Raw genomic sequence first — 19,445 nt, forward strand, 5'->3', positions numbered from 1 at the left:
AAAAACAGATTTTTTTTTTTAAAGCAGTTTATTTTTTAAACTGCCGCCCTGTTAAAATGATTCGTTATCACTTTCAGCAGTAGTAATACCCTGAGATCAGAAATATTAATAACAAGTTGTGCTTCCTAAAAAGAAGCCCCGCTGATCATCCAAACCTTTAAATAGCTCCGTCAGGCCAGCGATCCGTCTCTGGAAACAGCTCTGCAGTTTCCCTTTATAGAGGGGGATTTCTTCCTTCCTCTTTTCCTCTCTGCCTTCCTTCCCTCAGTGCTCATCTATCCCCTGCCTGTCATATGGAGCTGCAGCTGATGTAAGACAGAGCTGATAAAAATGAATGATTTTATTAGTCGGTAAGACTAAGCTGGCATGCAGAAGGCCCAGTTTTATCCGGGCTTTGCGTGCGTTGTCTGCTCCACTGTTGGCTGCAGGACAGATTTCCCCACTGGATAGGCAGATGCTTTCCCCTCAGAGTGTTGCAGAAGCTCCATGTGCCAGTGAATCTGAGCCGGGATAAGACGTGTGTCACACTGCAGCTCTGAATGGGAGCATAAGCACCCTGGTGCATCATAGAGCAAAAGATACAGCAGAACCGCCTCATCATTGTTATTGTGAATCTTTTTTTGCAGCTGAATAAGGAGTTGAATTGTCTCTCGGATGATTTACGTTACAAGACATCAAGTAAAACCACACTCGGTGTCCACTGAATCCTAGCGGGATTGGCATGGTAACCAGATGTTAGGCTGTTACCGTGACTGTGAATGAACCTGGCAGTAATTATGTCATATGATCTGCTGTCTGAATTAGAGTAAACACTTTACTATTAGACTTAGCCATGACCTGATGGTGTTATGTAAGACATCCACACGGATTAATGCTCCTTTGGCTTGTTTCTGCGTCTGTTTCACATTAGGGAGTTGGCATGACATGATGGCAAACGCAGTCGTTCCACTGCATTGGTGTTATATCACTACTACGACTGTCTCTATAAGAATTGGGATGCATAGATCTCTGCAAAACTGCAGAGATCATCATCACTAATGCTCTTTTATTGCTCTCATTAGCTGCTGTGACGTGTCTTTTTAATCATTAGTCATGATTTTTGGAAGAACATTGTACAAAGTTTTGTTTTACATCCTTCTTGTTTCGTCTTTTTACAGACTGCACTGAGGCGACGAGGAAGCAGGGAAGCTTTTAAAGACAAGAAATCCACAAGTCAGGTAAATATCTCGGTATGATACATTACAACAGACATCAAAAGATACAATATATGTCAATTTATATTGTTATTGTCAATAAGTCACATTAAAAGGGCTCATGACTTTGTATCATTATCTCCCATTTTTGGGGAAAATAAGAAAAAAATACAATGTAAAGCCTTTTAAGGAGAATATTTAGCCATCCATGGACCTTGTAAAGGTGATAAATACTCAGTAAAAGTATATTAAACATGATCTAACCCCCCATCCCATGGAAAAAGACTACTCACTTTTTTTGTTTTGACCTATTTTACTTTGCAACACTTTTAAATGTAATGTAGTCCACATCAACCCTTGTTATGACCTTTCTGATTAATCTAAAGTAAAGTTAGCACCTTTTCTTTGACAATGTCAGCAAAGTCTTGATAGAGCTGTTGTTTTAGATTGGATCACAGGTATGTTCCTCATAAAGTGTGCAGGTGTCACACAAAGATAGAAAACTTTGAGGTTAACACAGTTCAAATATAAAAACACTTGATAACAAAGACATTTAAAAACTATATTAATACTTCACATATAAAGTGGTGGAAGTTTTAGTTTGGGGGATTTAAATAGCCCTTGTGTTGGGAGAAATTAATTGTTTGCAAACTGATTATTTAAAAAAAAAAAAATTGTTTTAGGGAACAAATTTGAACTCATTCCAGTGACAGGTGAGATATTTAGGAAGAATAACAAATGTTAAGAAGCTCAGCTCAGAGTGCCAAACTCCAAAAATGAACCCAGTCGGTTTTGATGAGGCGGCCTAAAAGTCACATGTTTGTCTTAAAATGATTAAAAGCTCCTCATTTGATTTATTACACTTGAGACAGGCTGCTCTCTATTTGCGTTTGTGCGTCCCACATACACCCTTCCTAAAAGATGAACTGCTTTCCTGCTGTTTGAAACACAGTTTTTAAAGATTCTGACAAAACATTAGTTTAACTATCTGTTACATTCGTAGTTTGTTCTCACTATGAAGAAATGGGACTGCAGCTGACAGCCACAGACAATCAAGGGGGGTATTGAAAATATAAACTCTCACCACCTTTAATTTTGTTGTTTTCATTTGCCATCGCCCTTGCAGGAGGACAGTGCAGACCTCAGGTGCCAGCTCCAGTTTTCCAAAGAGGAGTCCAGTCTGATGAGGAAGAAGATGGCGAAACTTGGCCGAGAGAAGGACGAACTTGAGCAGGAGCTGCAGAAGTATAAATCTGTTTATGGGGACGTCGACAGCCCCCTTCCTCTTGCGGAGTGCTCTGGCGGTGGCCCTCATACCACACGAGAAGCCGAACTACGATTGCGTCTCAAGCTGGTGGAGGAGGAAGCCAACATTCTGGGAAGAAAGATTGTGGAGCTGGAGGTGGAGAACCGCAGCTTACGGGCGGAAAATGAAGATATTCGCATTCAGTATGAAAGAGACTGCTTCGGGCGGGAGCCTTTCTCCAGCATGCCCTCGTCGCCTTACGGTGGCGATCCGCTGGAGTCGGCCAGCGAGCTGCGTCGCCATCTCCAGTTTGTCGAGGAGGAGGCGGAGTTGCTGCGCCGCTCCATCTCTGAGATTGAGGACCACAACAGACAGCTGACATCTGAACTCAATCGCTTCAAGTTTGGCCCCAGCAGCAGCAGCAGTTCAGGGCCTGTTGGTGAGGAGGGCAACGGGGGGGCGTTGTTCAAACCTGGGAATGGGGGGAGCGGAAATGGCTCCAGCAGCAGTATGATGATGGAGGAGCTTAAATCAGCCAGGATGCAGATAAACGAGCTGAGCGGAAAGGTGATGAAGCTGCAGTACGAGAACCGTGTCCTCATGTCCAACGTCCAGCGCTGCGACCTGGCCGCACACCTCGGCCTGCGTACCAGCAGCCCTCGAGACAGCGACGCAGACAGTGATGCGGGCCGGCGGGAAGCCGCTGAAGATGAGGACGCAGGGCGGCTTCATCTCCTTCAGCCCAAGAGGGAGGGCCCCATCGGAGGAGAGAGCGACTCCGAAGACCTGTTTGAGAAAACAGCAACCACCTCAGGACTGGGAAGCATCAAACCCTCAGACGGCAGCGAGCTCAGTGCCACCGAACTAGCCAATCGCAGGAGGGAAGAGCGGGAGTCGTTCGCTAATGTGAAGCGAGAGGCTGACCGTCTCGGCAAGACGGTGGACCGTCTGATCACGGACACTGACAGTCTGATCTTTGAGGGGCGGCTGCTGGTGACGACCGGAGAGAGCCTGGAAGGATCCAAACCAGACACTCAAGTCCTGGACTCCATCAACACTCGCATGAAGGCTTTCCGCACTGAATTACACATCTTGATGGAGAAGCTGGACCACGTAGGGGAGGGGCTTAGAGAAAGGACAGACGACCTGTCACCTATGCCGAACCTGACAGAGTCCAGCAGCTTCCTGTCCACAGTCACTTCCATGTCCCGCGACTCTCCCATTGGCACCTTTGGAAGAGACCTCTCGACAGACTTCCAGGTGAGCTTAAGTCATTTTTTGTTGTTGTTTGTTTGTTCTTTAAAAAAAGAAAAGATAAGATAAGGTCTCTTGGCCAGTTAGCCTTGATGGGAAAACAGTCAACACTTAAAAATGACTGACAACCACTGCAATAATCAGCCATAAACTTTAAAAACATCTCACCTGCTTGTCCAAACGATCGTGACATGCGATATTGTAGCAGAAAGAATGAAATTGTCTCCAACTTTAAGTAAACAACAGCAGAATCCAGATACATAGCTAACCATTAATAAACCCAGTAGTGGGGCGGTCGGTGGCGTAGTGGGTTAAGCGGCCGCCCCATGTACAGAGGCTATAGCCCTCGCTGCAGCTGGCCCCGGTTCGAGTCCCGCACTGAGCGGCCCTTTGCTGCATGTCTCCCCTCTCTATCTGCCCCCTGCTTCCTGTCTCTCTCCAACTGTCCTATCATTAAAAGGCATAAAAAGCCCCCCAAAAATATTTAAAAAATAAAAAATAAATAAACCCAGCAGTGTATTTGTAAATGTGAGAATCCATTTAGGTTTGAAATAAGTGAGGGTTTAGTCATTAATGGACTATTTAAGGCCAAAATAAACTTAGTTGAAGGTCAAGTCAGCAGTGTGTGCAAAAAAAATCTGCTCTAATTAAAGACAACTGCAATTCCAATAATTCCAGTGATTCCCTGTCGATAGGAATCTCATTAAGTTGAAGGCAAATGTGGCCCAAAGGATGGGTTCGGATTTTCTCAAGTCTGTCTTCTCCCCGTATGTTGAGAGAGTTGCAGTGATTCAACTACATAGCAAGAAATATTAAAGGAAAAAAATCAAAGATAATCCATTACTACTAATACTCCCAGGTTTTCATTGTTAATGTCAACTCATGTCTGCACTCAAAATGACTCAAAATGAGTTTAGAATTAATAGCACCTTGCCCGACTGTTTGCAAGGCACCAAGGAGGAGTCGTCACAGAGCTGAATCGATTGTCTGTGAATGGACGACTGTGAGCAAAGCGGTTTTATAGAACATTCCTAGTCTCAAGGAGGTGGTTCTGCTGAAACCGTTTTCTGCTGCAACGTTACTCCAACAGTGTCAGAAGAGGGGTGACACTTAACCCGTTGGATACTTCTTTAAATTCAGGCAAAGCTAACGTTCAACCTGATCTCACAGCAAAATATGTAATAGCTTGGTTAGCCTATAGAGCAAAATGTAGCAGTTATATAATAAAGGCAACACTTTCCTTACTCGTATTCCTACAGAAATGCAGCTTAAGATCTAACTACATGAAACTGATAATGTGGTCACAAATGCTTACCAAGATGAAAAGAAGGAGTGTTTTGGAGGCATTGGGGCTTGTTTACGGTAGCATGTGTCAATCTCACCTTCACACTGTGTGATGGAACCTAGGTGTTCAACCAATGCAAACAGAATTATGTGAAGTCCTCCGAAAGTCTAAAAGCATTTAGAAATTATGCTACATGTAAGGCAAATACGCATGGTTAAGATTACAATGTATATTCTATCTAGGGTTTAGGTGTTACACAATACATGGTTAGATTAAGACTTAATATACACCACATAGTGAGGTTTAGGCACTACAAAATGCATGTCAGGATAAGAAGTAATGTATGACTCACCACCTTTAATTTTGTTGTTTTCATTTGTTATCACCCTTGTAGGTGGACAGCGCAGACCTCAGGTGCCAGGTACAAAATACGTGGTTAGGGTTAGAAAAGTATAAATAATGGTTCACAATGTTACTATTTATGGGTTGCAGTTTCTGTCATTTTACAATAATTCAGCCCTCAGTGGGTTAGGGATACGTTACCATCTCAATATGTGTCATTTTGGATTGTGACACACTAATATGAGGCTCCAAAATTCTGAGACAGCAAAAGTAAACAACTGTCTTCCAAAAAGGATTTTTCATAAAGCAGAGAAGTATAGTTTTCCAGGGCAAAATGATCAACTTGCTGTAATTGGATTAACTCAGACGGCTTAATGGGGCTTAGCAAATAAGGTGAATTCTCGGATTATTTCTTTCCTGGGGTTGCCAAGTTTGAAAGGGGTTATACATCAGTTTAACTCCAATGATGTGTCAACAAGTTTCCCCACTGATTAAGTGCTTGTTGTGGACTGTGATGTTTACTATTTATCGAGATGTAGACTTTACCAACTGGTCAACCTGTGGTAAGGAAAGAAAGCAGAGCCTGGGCCATCATGAAGCAAGTTTAATTGACTTGAAAGATCCGAACCCCAATCCTCAAGCAGAGGTGGATATTTGGAAAACCCCCCACAACAGTAGCGCCAGCACAGGATGACATGCACTATTACGTCCTTGCATAATAAGCCACCCAGCTCTACCACACTGGCAACTCTGCCACCTCTCCCCAGACCCCCCCCGCCACCACCATCGCTTTGTACTGCTGCCACCTTCACATCTGCATCTCCATGCACATCTCATAGCCAGCAACCCCGCCCGCCTGCTCCCCTGCACTCTCTGTCTGCAGCTGCCCTGCTTCCACTCAGCCGGGGCCGGAGGTGTGTGGGGGTGCTTGGTGTGAATGGAGTAAGTACTGAAGGAGTAGCTTCTTCCATTTGGCTTGACTTTCTTGAGGCTGTGAGTTGTTCTGCTACAACGTCTCTTCTGTGACACGTAAAGGGTGTGGCTGTTATGTGTCCACAGCATGTCATCACACACACACAGATGCACGTGGGATTTGTTACTCCATGGCGTTTCCAGGGAGACAAACCAGAGAAATGATTAGAATAAGCTGTGTTCAACAAAAGGAGCCTGAAACGGTTGCATGGTGCTGTGCTAGTTGCCTGTGGAAGAACCCTGCTGGCTGGCATCTTGCTTTTTTTTTTTGTCCTTGTATTACGACAGCTTAGTGGAAGTCAAATTACAGCGTATTCTTTCAGAGCCGGTTCATTATGTCTGTGCTGCATGATCAGGCGGACACCTCGTGTGTCTTTTCTAATCAACCAGACTACCGTATGGAATAAAACAAACATCTCTTCAAACTTTTCCCTCCCGAAGAACTGAGACTGCTTTGTAGCGATTCTAGACTGAAGCTGCCTCCATACGCACGCTGTCCAATGACTTGTTTCTGCTTTGCTCCTCTGCCTGTAGGACTCACTGGTTAGTCTGGGTGAAGCTGGGTGGTTTAGGCACAGCTGACTGCTCCACTAACAGCTCACACGATATAGCCTGCAAGAACTGTTCAAGAATATCTAAAGAGAATCTCATGGTTTGAAATGTTCTTCGCAACAGAGCAAACAAACAAGTGTTTAGAATTTCCCCCAAGGGTGGAAGAATAAAGTATTTTCTATTCTGTTCTATCTAAATATAATCATTGCAGCAGCAAGACGTATTCCAGACAGTTGTTTTATACATATTGAAGATAGAATTGGGGAACTCACAGAAGTGCATTTACAATAGGATCCTTTCTTTAACTGGAAATTATTCCCTAAAGAACAGAAATGAATTCATCATGAATATCTTTGCAGTATCTCACATTTTTGACTTAACAGAAACAGAAGCACACTTGAAGAGATAATAAAAAGAGACCACTGTCATGTTTTGCTAATTAATAACAAAAGTGATTTAGCTATGCACTTAAATTCAGCATGTTCCACTGATTTTCTCCACCTCAAATGTCAGATTACACAAAAAACACGTCATATGTTGATCTAAAGCTTGTAATTAGATCCTTTTTAAGTTGAGATTTCTCCTAAAGAACTTTATATCGGTTTTATCTTCGTATGAGCTTGGTCAACTTTTACATTTTCTTTAAAAGATGTCTTAAGCTTGTTAGTAACAACTCAGAGTAGTTCAATTAGTTCAAGTTTTTGACATTTCACAATAATTCCAAGGATTGGAATTGGTTCTAACAGCTTTAAATGCAAAATAATACCTTGATTTCTCATAAATTCATCAAAGACTTATTTTTCTACATTTCTACATGTCATAGTCATATAAAGCACCAAAAAAACGTAACTTTTTACACCCATGTTCTCTTTAAACCTGCAGACTATCTGCTAATATTCAGAAATCCAGATCATGCTGAGATAAAACTGCCTCACATACACATATTAGTTCAATTTCAGTCACAATTACATAATCTGGGAATTATATGTAATGAAAATACAAAACAAAATGTCCCTTTGGTGAACGCTTTTTATCTTTCTCAGATAACTTTAACTCTTGTAACAATTTCCACACAGAGGCAGCTAGCATGTTGATGCCTCAAATCTCAACTAAAAGCCTCTAAAGCATCCGGTTTATTTCGATGTTGTCTTTCATTCTGAATTATCTGAAAACAATCCGCATCACACAGGCTCAAGATGCAACTGTCCTTAGTGTACTGCTTGAACAACACACACATCTGTGCACGGGCATGTGTTGAGAACCTTTAGCGTGCTAGCTCTCGCTCTGCAGTTTGCCGTGGTATCTCTCAGTTGTTGGTTTGGACTCATGTATCCCTCATTGCATGCGCTTCATAACAGGTGTTTTGCATTCTTTTTCCCCCTGGTTCCCTCTCTTTGTTCCTCTTTGTGTTCCCGCCAGATGTTTCAGCCCATGATTTTGTTCATCCTCATTCTCGTTCTCTTCTCATCTCTCTCATACGCCGTCATCTTTAAGTTGGTCTTTCTCTTTGCGCTTTTCTTCGTACTCTAGTTTGTTCGTCTCCACACTGTAGTTTATTGGTTGATTTTCCCCTCCTCTGCTTATATTCTTTACCCATTTTCTGTTTTGTTTTTTTCGTTTTGTTTTCCCCTCTTCCGCATTCATTTCTCGTCCCCTCACCCGATTTGTTGTCTTATGTCTTTTTTGTCGACAATCCACTTCACACATGTCCCTCCCCCTCCTCTCCCACCTCCGCCCTCCCCACCCCCCAACACCTCCATGCCACCACCTTCACCTGTTTTCCCCTACCCCTAAACTCCCTCACACCCTCCTCCAACCACCCCCTTTCCCTTCCCTTCCCTTCCCTTCCCTCCCCCCGTCACTCAGTCCGTTCAGAGGGATGAGCTGGAGTGGCGTCTAGGACAGGAGCGAGGCGTGGAACCCCAGAGCCAGAGCCAGGTTGGGGGCCAAGCCCAGAGCAGGGGAGCCACGGGACTCACTAGGTACCACAGGCCCCTGGCTTTAAGAATAGAGGTCAGTGCCTCCTCCCTCCTCCACCTCCCTTCCACCAGGGGTATGGGCCTTCTGCCAAGTCTAAAGCATGAATCCGGACATATTTTTGAGATGGACGCTGTTTTCTTCAGAAGGAAATGTGTTTAAGAGGAGAGTAACATATCTTTGACCTCTTAGCAGCTGCCAAAGAACATCTCAGCATATTGATCGAAATATACCAACACAGTTGGGTGCCCCAATCAAGCATTTTCTCTTCTGATATCAACCCTAATACCCCAATTCAGGGGTATTCATCTGCAAATGATGTCCTATTCACAGGCGTGAAATACTTATGCCTAACAGATGGGTGTATTATGGATGGGATTATTTACAAGTCTTTTATTTAGAAATAAATTCATATCGTCAAATATGGTATACAAGAAGGCTTCAGCCAAAACTTATGAGGACTTTCTGGGAAAAATGCACTTCAAATTAGCTTTGGCTGATATTTGAATTCCACGTTATCAGTTTTGCTCTTATCAGAAGGCCACTCAGTCCAGCATGTGCAGTGACACCCCAGCCACCGTCTCGTTGTGATGGACACAATTTCACTCCATTTGCTCACTGTTTTCACACTGAAATCCACTCCCACAGCCACTGAAGTTTGCTTGGTTTTGACATGCTCCAATTTATTTTGTACGACTTACACCCCTGAGCAGTTCGAGATTGATTTATTGATTGGAGGGAAACAAGTAGAGAATATTACGCTTGCTTAAGAGGAGCAGTAACATTTTGTTTAGCGGTCAGTCGCATGTTTTGTTCTATATGAAGAAATTAGCCCGCTGGTGGACAGTTTATTGCCCTCTAAAACAGCATGACGCAGCAGCCGTGTACAGATACAGTACAGATATATTGACATGGCGTGAGGATTTTTTGTGGTCATTCAGGGCATCAGAGCTGAGTCTGCATGCCTGAAGTTATACCCTCTGGCACTGGTTCATTGCCACCAGCTACACTTTCATAACTCGACTCAGGAGATTTGGCACATGTAAAAGTGTAACCTGCACACGGAAGTGTCACAGAGTATTTTGCACACTGCAATCAAAAAGGCAAACGTCTCACATATATTAAATCCTTCAGTGTGCAGTCGGAGGGTATTGTGATTCGTAATCGCTGCCTCACGCTTGTGCTTGTCCAGATTCTGCCGACTGTTATGTAATGCAGAGCACTCTGGCAGTGGTGATGTGACGTATAACTACAACAGTCAGTTATAGTACGTTCGTGCGGGTTTCTTTTTGTCCCCGTGCTTTCTGCTGCAGCATAATCTGTGAGGTAAAATGAATGAATGAGAAAGCAGCTTGGATATGGCAGGATTAGCACTGCACTGTCAGCATGTGAGATTTGCATTTGACATTGGACTGACAGGGAGGTGATCCAGGATCAGCACGCCATGATCAGCTCAAGTTACTGTCGGTGGGTTTGGTAGCGTCCCGGCAACTCGCATTTAAAAAAAAAACGTCTGGAGTTTCTAAAATGTTGCACATATTAGAAAATGAGAAGGAGAGGCAGAGATATTCTTGTAATTGAGTTTGAGGGTGAAGATGAATCATCACATTAAAAACCATGAACATAAGCATCCCATTTCCCTATAAGCATTATCTCGAGTAGTTGAGCAAACGCCACCGGTTCCTGTTCCAGCTGCTGTATTTGGCTCACGAGACTGATTTAGAAGTATTTTTAGGGCCATTTTGGGAGATGATTACATATAAGTGATGTTCACAGTGATTTCATTTGGTGATACATGACCTAATTGTTTGGTCAGAGTCCTGCAGCTCCAGCTCTGTCTCTGTCTTAATATGCTGCTTTTAAAATATGACGGGACCATTTTGTTACTCGGGCCTTTATTAACTGTTCTGTTAAACCACAAGTAATGTTTTTTTGCAATTTAGAAAAAGTAGCCGAGCAGGTCTATTGAATCTTGTAGTTTGGCCATAAAAGCTGTGATGTTACTGAATGAAGATGCAGATAACTGGCTCTTAGCTTGTGTGAAACTAAGAATTCATTTGAGAATTTTCAGGCCTTCCCAGCTATTTTAATTAGAAATCCCAGTTATAACTTTAAATACAGCAAAATATCAGTTTGTGTTAACTGAGCTGGTTACATGTAAAGTAAATGTTTGTTATGCTGTTGCGGGTTCAGCTGCGGGACACGCCTGCTTCTGACGTCCAGTTTCGTCTGGATCACGAACGAAGGATGAGAGCAACAACGGAGGAACGGGAGGCTGTTGGTACTCTGCCTCAGGTACAGAATCACACGTAGTTTGAACACCTTCAGATTATCAACATAAGCGCATAGAATTTAAAAAAAGTATTCCACTGAAAACTGAGGGAAGTTTCAGCTTTAATATTTGTGCTCAGCGTTAGACTGAGGCTGACATCAGACTCTTTTATTTAATAACCCGATTTTGCTCTTGCAAAAGGCAGCCTCACTTTACCCAATTAAACAGGATTTTTCAAAGTTGATATAATCAGAGTTAGAAAAAGAAATAAAGAATAAGTTGAGTTTGTGTTTGAAATGCAAGCTGTTCAATGTAAAATAGAATGGAAACAGTGGTTTAAGTTTTCGGGGTTTTTTTATACTAAAATGTTCAAAAACATTTTGGTTCTTGCATCTAAAATCTTCTTTGTTTTGTTTTTTGTTTTTCTGGCTTTCTGCAGAATTAATGATCAGCAGCATAGGCTTTCAAAGGGAAAGGTGGACCTCCCAGGGGGGCTCCAACCAGTTTTAGGGGAGGTTCAGTGAATGGATGTCAGGAAATATTACATCACATGCAGAATTTGTTACCAAAAGGAGGTCACGTAGAAGAGCCCAAATGTGTCAGATTTGTTTGAAAAGACAGCTCATGGATGCATTATTTTTTAAGAAAATGTACCACTCTTCCAAAAGAGACACAAAACAACCAAAAACAGTGCAAACAACCAAGAGTTAACAAACACAACAATCAAGAAAAGACTCAAAATAACCCAGCTGACGTGTAAAACTGTCGCTAAGACACTGTAAACGACTACGAAGAGATTCAAAATAACCAAGAAAATCTAAATGCTTACAAAGCGACTTAAAACAACTCACACATTTGGCCCACATAGAGACCAAAAAAAATACCAGAAAGACACTCAAAACAACCACAAAGGCAGACAAAAAAACGCACTCTGAGTGATTCGCAATGACTCCTTTGCATGAGTTAGAAACAAATAAATCGGCCTTTGGACTGACCTGTTTTTAAAGTGTTTATGGTCCTATGGATATAAGATAAGTCAAACCGTACTATATTGGGTTTTTTTTAACTTGGTGGGTGTCTATGAGAATAGAAAATAACAAAATGTCTCAGGAAGTGCAATATATAAAAACACTCACACAAGTTTTACAAATACACAGATTTGTTTTTGTTGAAATGTCAAATTTAAAGTTGTTTTTTTTGTCGATGTGTTTTGTTGCATTTAGCACATCAGGGCCACCATAGCTGTCAAAATTTACAATAAAAATCTCAACGATAGCTTTATTAAATTCTCAGAGACATTTTCTAACATTTTTTAGATCAACAAATGACCCCAAATGTGCTTTTCTTTTACTTTATGAAAAATCAAACCAATACTCTAAATACTTCCCTAAAAAATGAGGGAAAATATCTGAAATTGAGGAATGAATGTCTCCCCACAACACTCGTGAGTTATGCCACTAAACAAGAGTTTCAATGTGATCGTTTTGAATTAGATTAGTCGTTTGTTGGCGGTGTAAATCACTCTTTACTGCAGCAGGGGGACGATCGTTTGCGTCTGGAGGTGCAGCGGGAAGGTTTGGAGCTTCGGGGTCTTCAGAGTCACGAGGTGCCCTGGGCTCAGGAGAGAGCCATGCTGCAACAAGAGGTCCGCCTCTTCAGACGCAACACCATCATCTTCTACATGAAGCTCAGGTGGATCCTCACGCACTGGAGACTGGGCCGCAAGGACGACTCAGGAGACAAGACGGCGCACCCAGAGGTGAGTCCGGTCCGTCTTTTTTGCGGGTTCAAACATAGATTATCGCTTAAAATATGTTTATTGTTGAATCAGCAGAGAAAGACTTTGCTGATTAGTTTCAGTGATCCATGAATTATTTTATTAGTATTGGTCTGTGAAGATACGAGACAGAAAATTAAACCCTGATTATCCAAAACATTAGACCAGAAGTAGCTCAGCTGACTGGAGGCGTCCTGGCGTATTTGACATTTTTGACATTTTTGAAGATGACATTTGTTGTGATTTGGCGCTTTATAAATAAAACGGAATTAAACTGAACAATAGCAGCAGATCCAATAAGTCCTATAACATAGATGTCGGAGCTTTATGCAGTATTTATACTTTGTTCCTCGTGGTAGAAGTTAATACGGAAGGGACAAATAGTTTGCTAACTGTTGTATGTTATGTACACAGATTTTCTGCCTCCGCTCTATATTGTGACATGATTAGATGTTGTTGTTCTTTACGTGAGAGTAGCAGTGGGTGTGCTGAATGGTCTAATTCCTGTTGTGATGGAGTACATGAGACGTGAGCTCTCATACCAAAAATGCAGCAGTTAATGGTACATCTGTAAGCAGCATATCAGGATGTGGTTAGAGTCTGTCATGAGAAATGAAGTGGTGAAACTGATAACAAACAAGTGACTCATCGTGAATCACCACCTGTCCTTGAGGTATTTAAATCCCACGAGGACTCGAGTACCTGCAGGACTGCTGGTTGATTGGCTGCCCGGTTGATTGAGCAACTCCATTTGTGGTTTGGCTTGTCGATTCGGGGGTCGATGTTCCACTTTTTCTTGTTATCCTTTCAGTCCGCAGGTTGGAGGCGCTTGTAATTTGTGAGATTCATGTTTTGTTTTGCTTGTCTCAAATGTTCAGGTGCTCCCTGGAGATCACTGCACTCTTAAACCTTGAATTTTCTCAAGATGGAGACTGAGTTTGTGTGATTACAGGACATCTCTGCTCACGCTGTCCGTAAAAGTTTGGACACAAACTACTTTTGCAGTTGCTTTGCTTTGTGGTTCAGTATCAATTTAAAGCACTGACTGACTGAAATTCAAAGCATTGATTGAAATCACAGGTTTTTCTTTTTATCTGGGGCTGGGTACTTTAATATCAGCCTGTACTGTAATTTCAACTCAATTAGATTTACGTATCCTGACTCGTCAGCTTCTTCACTTCGGACCCCGTCCTGAAATCTAATTTGTGCTAACAGATGGTGCCACAGTGAAGAACCACAGAGCACCTTGCTGGATGTTTATCACACATCCTTGACTTCATCTTGAATCCCAACTTAACCTTTTGTAAAGTTTCTTTTTACACCTATGACAGAGTTCTCGCAGCGTCTCACACTTATAAAGAGGGTGAGAACAAGAGAGAGCATCTCAGCTCCTATTACACTTATGAAAATGTTCACTTACTTTTTTAAAACTTTCTGAACACTTTCCACTGAGGTCTGATTGCATAAACATAGCTGTTTTCTGGTGATAGAAGGACAATCATGGAGCATATCTGAAGTTAAAGAAATCAAAAAGCAGCCATAATAGAGTTTGCTGACATTGAGGCAACCTTTGTACACACAGAGTGGCCTAATGAAAGCCGCAAAACCTGTTCAAAATGTTACTACTGACAGTAAAAGATGTGGATGAAAAGGGATGAGGAAGATTTGAGCACAAAGATGAGTGGCACATCGTAGGAATAGTTAACCACACTAAAGACAAAGAAATCAAGCAATCCAACTTCAAAAAGGGGAAACATATTAAAGAGCCTTTTTACTGAGCATTAGGAATGATCAGAATGAGTCATTCCTAAGCACTAATGAGTGAGTTTAACAGATGTAAACCACAAAGTGTCTCTCGATGTTCGCCTGATGAGCAGAGAGGGCCAACCTGACTAAAGCTGTCACCTGAAATCTATCATCCAGTCTGGGGACCCTTCAGTTATCATCTGATAACATTAAGTAAAAATAAAAGGATAATAGCACAAGTTTCCAAACATGTCATGAGTTATTTTTGATGCATTCTGCCTCTCTTTAATATACACAATGCAAACATGGTTGGTCAGTGGTTCTCTGACCACTAACAGCTTCTCATACAAATAAAATCTTGTCATTTTCTGCATGTTTATTTTCAGAATTCATATCTCATTGCTACAACAATACACTTCTCCCCCTAGTCTGAGTAGTTTAACCCCTTAATGCTCATGGATGAGTGAAGATCCTGCCGTGGTTTTGTATTGTTTAATAACTCGGAGCCCCATGATTCAAACAGTGTTCAAAGCATTTTTAATCCCACATCAGCAGTAGCTGCAGAAATTGTTCTGTACATAGTAAAAAAATAGCTTGCTCACAGAAAAGCAGTTTTTTTTAAGCTTACTAGTCCTTTAACATTTGACCCTAAGAGTCCGGTGACCATAGCCTGGCGACGCCATCCTACGTACTTCCGCCCAAAGATTTTGGCTCCGCACATAGTCTGGCCAAATCCCCCTACCTCGGTTCGCTCAGTGTTTTGCCAATCAGCAAACAGTTGCGAGTGGTGACGCAGAACTCACGCGCGGAGTCCATTGTAGTCCATACAATTGTAGTTCAACCGCAGCGGAAATAAACATGGCGACGGAAGAAAGCTAGAAGCTATCCATGAAGTTGTCTCAACTCTGGAGATCATTACACAATTAAAACGAGAGCAAGAGGAATGCCTCGTCAATTTTGTTAGTAGCAAGGATGTCGTAGCTCTCCTTCCAACTGGCTTTGGGAAAAGTTTGATTTATCAAATGGTACCGGTATAATGAAAGCGGATGTGGGAAGCGTGATTCGCGAGCTAGAGCCTCGCGAGAGTAAGCATGAACCTCGGCGCATACCCAACGTCATTTCTAAACATTATGATTGGTTAAGGGAACTCCGTTACTCCAATGAATTTAAGTTGTTGGGTAAGGTCCCGCCCTCCATGGAAACGGATTCCTCTTGGGTTTTCCCAGACTGTTTGACAGAGTCAACAGTCGGCTTTCGCCCAGGCTACGGTGACCAGGCTTTGTTGTTAAAAACAGAAAAGAGGGTGCGTTTAATGTTAAAGCGTGTCCTTTATTTTTGTACGGCCCAACTGTGTGTTGTTTCACGCCAAAGTATAAAATCCTTGTGTGTGTGAGCACCTTCCCACAGGTGTAAATGTGACAGCTGTGTGTGCATCCTGACTGTGACGGGCTGTTAACCTGCTCGTCCACAGTGGTTCTCTGCCTTCCACTCAGCGTATGGTCGGAAAAGCTCACTGACTGTAACCCTGAGACAAGATATGTTTCTATGAAGTGCCTGAATTAAAGCCTTGTTATACACGGTTGTATAATCTGTTCCAGTTTGAGAACCTGGAGGGCTTCCCAGAGCTGGGAGTGATAACGGAGCAGTCAGAGGGCGAGCCGGACCGAGACGACAGATTGTGTTTACCACAAACTCCGGGGGACGCTCCGGACGCCGGACCCACCGTCCCTCTGCTGTCACCCGATCGACCCCTGCAGAATCAGAGACAGGTACCTGACGCTTTATGACTACTTCGCTGGTGTTTGGCCACAAATGTATGCGCGCAAGAGTTTTTCAACTCTTCTGTAAATGAAGCAAACAGGACAGACGATTTCACCAATTTAGACGTTTGATGAAGCAGAGACTTTTGGGCAATCAGTTTCTACATGAATAGATGCCACGCACATGCAGTAAAGCATCATGTGTTCCCCCTCAAACTTTATACAAACCCAATAATAGATCTCAGTCATTTCTAAATGTTTTGCCAATACAAGGAAGGAACCTTGGATTTGTGGTACATCCAGTCCTTGACCAACCAGTCAGTCTGTGTTTGAGTGACTCATTTTGAACTGAATTCCAACCTACAAAAGCAGATGTCTGGACGGATGCGGGCTCAAACATCCCTGGACTATGAGGCTTTAATGTACACACTGTATCGTCATTTTATGATGCAGAATTGCAAATTAAATACAGATGAAATCATCTTATTCTACAGCCGCAAAAATTACACGAATCATACCCAAAGATGAGGGCAATGTGAGGTCAGTTTATTTTAAAGTGTAGTTCAGCAACAGGCAAGGCAAGGCAATTTTATTTATAGAGCACAATTCATACACAGGGCAATTCAAAGTGCTTTACAGATACATAAAATCACAAGAAGGCAATAAAACCATTAAAAAGGAATAAAAAAAATAAAAGAAAGAAATTAAAAAAGAAAGAAATTTAAAACCCATTAAAATAATCATTAAGTAATTAAAAAGTGAAGAGTGCAGATAAAATACTTTCAGGTGTCATATGCACAGCTAATTAAAACTGTTTTCAGCCTGGATTTAAACATTGTCAGAGCTGAGGCCTGTCTCACATCTTCTGGAAGGCTGTTCCAGATTTTAGGAGCATAAAACTGAAACGCAGCCTCACCTTGTTTAGTCCTGACTCTGGGCACCAGCAGGAGACCCCTCCCTGAGGTTCTCAGAGCCCGAGTTGGTTCGTATGGCTCTAACATGTCAGAGATGTACTTTGGTGCTTGACCATGAAGAGACTTGTACACAAGCAGAGCTGTTTTAAAGTCTATTCTCTGAGCGACAGGAAGCCAGTGCAGAGACCTGAGCACTGGACTAATATGGTGGTATTTCCTGGTTCTAGTCAGGACTCGAGCAGCAGCGTTCTGGATGTACTGCAGCTGTCTTACAGCCCGTTTAGAGCCCAGTGAGCAGGCCGTTACAGTAGTCTAACCTGCTGGAGACAAACACATGGATCAGTCTCTCTAAGTCTGGTTTAGACACTATTCCTTTGATTCTAGCAATGTTTTTTAGATGGTAAAAAGCTGCTGATGTTACAGATTTAATGTGGCTGTTAAAGTTCAGGTCTGGGTCCAATATTACCCCGAGATTTCTAACTTGATAGTTAGGTTTTATAGAGAGAGTCTCAAGGTGACTGATAACACTTTCTCTTTGTTTCTGTGGGCCACAGACAATGATTTCAGTTTTGTCTGAGTTTAGCTGGAGGAAATTGTTTTGCATCCACACACTGATCTGTTCGATGCAGCGACACAATGTATCTACAGGCCCGTGTTCTCCTGCCGTCAGTGACACGTAGATCTGAGTGTCATCTGCATAATTGTGGTAGGACACATTATAGCTGCGTATTAGCTGGCCTAGTGGAAGCATGTACAGATTGAACAATACGGGTCCCAGGATTGACCCCTGGGGAACCCCACAGGTCATAGCCATTTGGTCTGAGACACAGTTACCAATTTCAACAAAATATTTCCTGTCCTCCAGATAGGACTTGAACCAGTTTAAAGCACGACCAGAGATTCCCACCCAGTCTTCTAACCTCTGTAATAAGATCGCATGGTCAACTGTGTCAAAGGCAGCACTCAGGTCCAGCAGAACTAAGACTGTGACTTTACTTGCATCTGTGTTCAGGCGGATGTCATTTGTCACCTTGATCAGAGCTGTCTCAGTGCTGTGGTGGGGCCTAAAGCCTGATTGGAAAGTATCAAAAGCATTGTTAGACAGGAGAAAGTCACTAAGCTGTTGGTATACAACTTTTTCTAGGACTTTGCCTAAGAATGGCAGGTTTGATATGGGCCGGTAGTTGTTCAGTACTGTGGCATCAAGATTGCTCTTCTTTAGAAGAGGCGTAATGACAGCAGTTTTTAAGGCCTTTGGAAATGTTCCAGTCTGGACTGAGATGTTGACTAGATGAGCGAGTTGTGGTAACAAACTGCTCAGCACAGACTTTAGGAATCTAGTGGGCAACTCATCAAGGCAGCACGTTGATGAACTCAGACTGCAGATGGTCTCTTCGACTGTTTTGTCAGTAACAGGTGTGAAATGTGTCAGCTCTAGGTGTCTAGCTGGCTGCAGAGTAGTTATTTGTGTTTAGGAAATTATTGCATTTTTAATGCCTTGAACTTTGTCATTAAAGAATATTGCAAACTCATTACACTTACATTACACTAATTACAGGGTTTGTTAATCTATTTACTGTAGCAAACATGACACGAGAGTTGTTACTGCAGTTTTTGATGATTTCAGAAAAATAACTCTCCCTTGTTCTACGCAAAGTCTGGTTGAACACACATAGCTTTTCTTTGTAAGTCTCATAATGAACCTGGAGCTTTGACTTGCGCCATTTCCGTTCGGCTCTCCGGCACTCCCTTTTCTGGAGTTCAAAATGCTTTAGAGAGAAATAAAGTGTATCAGCAATACAGGACAGTGAAAAAGGGAAGGAAGGAAAAGTTGCAGCAGACACCTGCAGGTCTGCATGCACGCTGCATAGAAACTGAAAGCAGCCTCTCCAGCTTTAGTTCTAACTCTGGGGGCAGAAAGCAAACCTGTTCCTGATCACCTGAGAGATCTCGAAGACTCATAACGTCTTGAATTAGCTGACGCTAACTTATCGATCTTTTTGGCATATACGCCGTTATCACACACAAGTCAGGTGTGTGATTCCCCATAAACAAAATTCTTTGAGAATACATAGTAAACAGAAAGTAAATGGAGGTAAATTAAATGATTATAGAATTATTATCCTCAGTAATATCAGAAATGAAAATATTAAAG

At 42.3% G+C, this 19,445-nt stretch overlaps 1 protein-coding gene across 4 annotated transcripts in view; it reads left to right on the top strand.

Annotated features, from left to right (window-relative positions):
- Window positions 1-19,445, top strand: part of mtcl1 (microtubule crosslinking factor 1) — an 87,872-nt gene that overhangs the window by 39,142 nt on the left and 29,285 nt on the right. For 3 of the 4 annotated variants that reach the window (XM_075482899.1, XM_075482901.1, XM_075482902.1), the window contains exons 4-9: window positions 1,158-1,217; window positions 2,320-3,699; window positions 8,711-8,857; window positions 11,015-11,116; window positions 12,631-12,852; window positions 16,215-16,385. In XM_075482899.1, coding sequence (XP_075339014.1) covers window positions 1,158-1,217; window positions 2,320-3,699; window positions 8,711-8,857; window positions 11,015-11,116; window positions 12,631-12,852; window positions 16,215-16,385 — 2,082 coding nt within the window. The remainder of the gene's footprint in view (window positions 1-1,157; window positions 1,218-2,319; window positions 3,700-8,710; window positions 8,858-11,014; window positions 11,117-12,630; window positions 12,853-16,214; window positions 16,386-19,445) is intronic. The other variant, XM_075482900.1, reaches the window with a different exon arrangement.

This window comes from Odontesthes bonariensis, chromosome 14 (genome assembly GCF_027942865.1).
Source record: "Odontesthes bonariensis isolate fOdoBon6 chromosome 14, fOdoBon6.hap1, whole genome shotgun sequence".
Classification (NCBI taxonomy): domain Eukaryota; kingdom Metazoa; phylum Chordata; class Actinopteri; order Atheriniformes; family Atherinopsidae; genus Odontesthes; species Odontesthes bonariensis.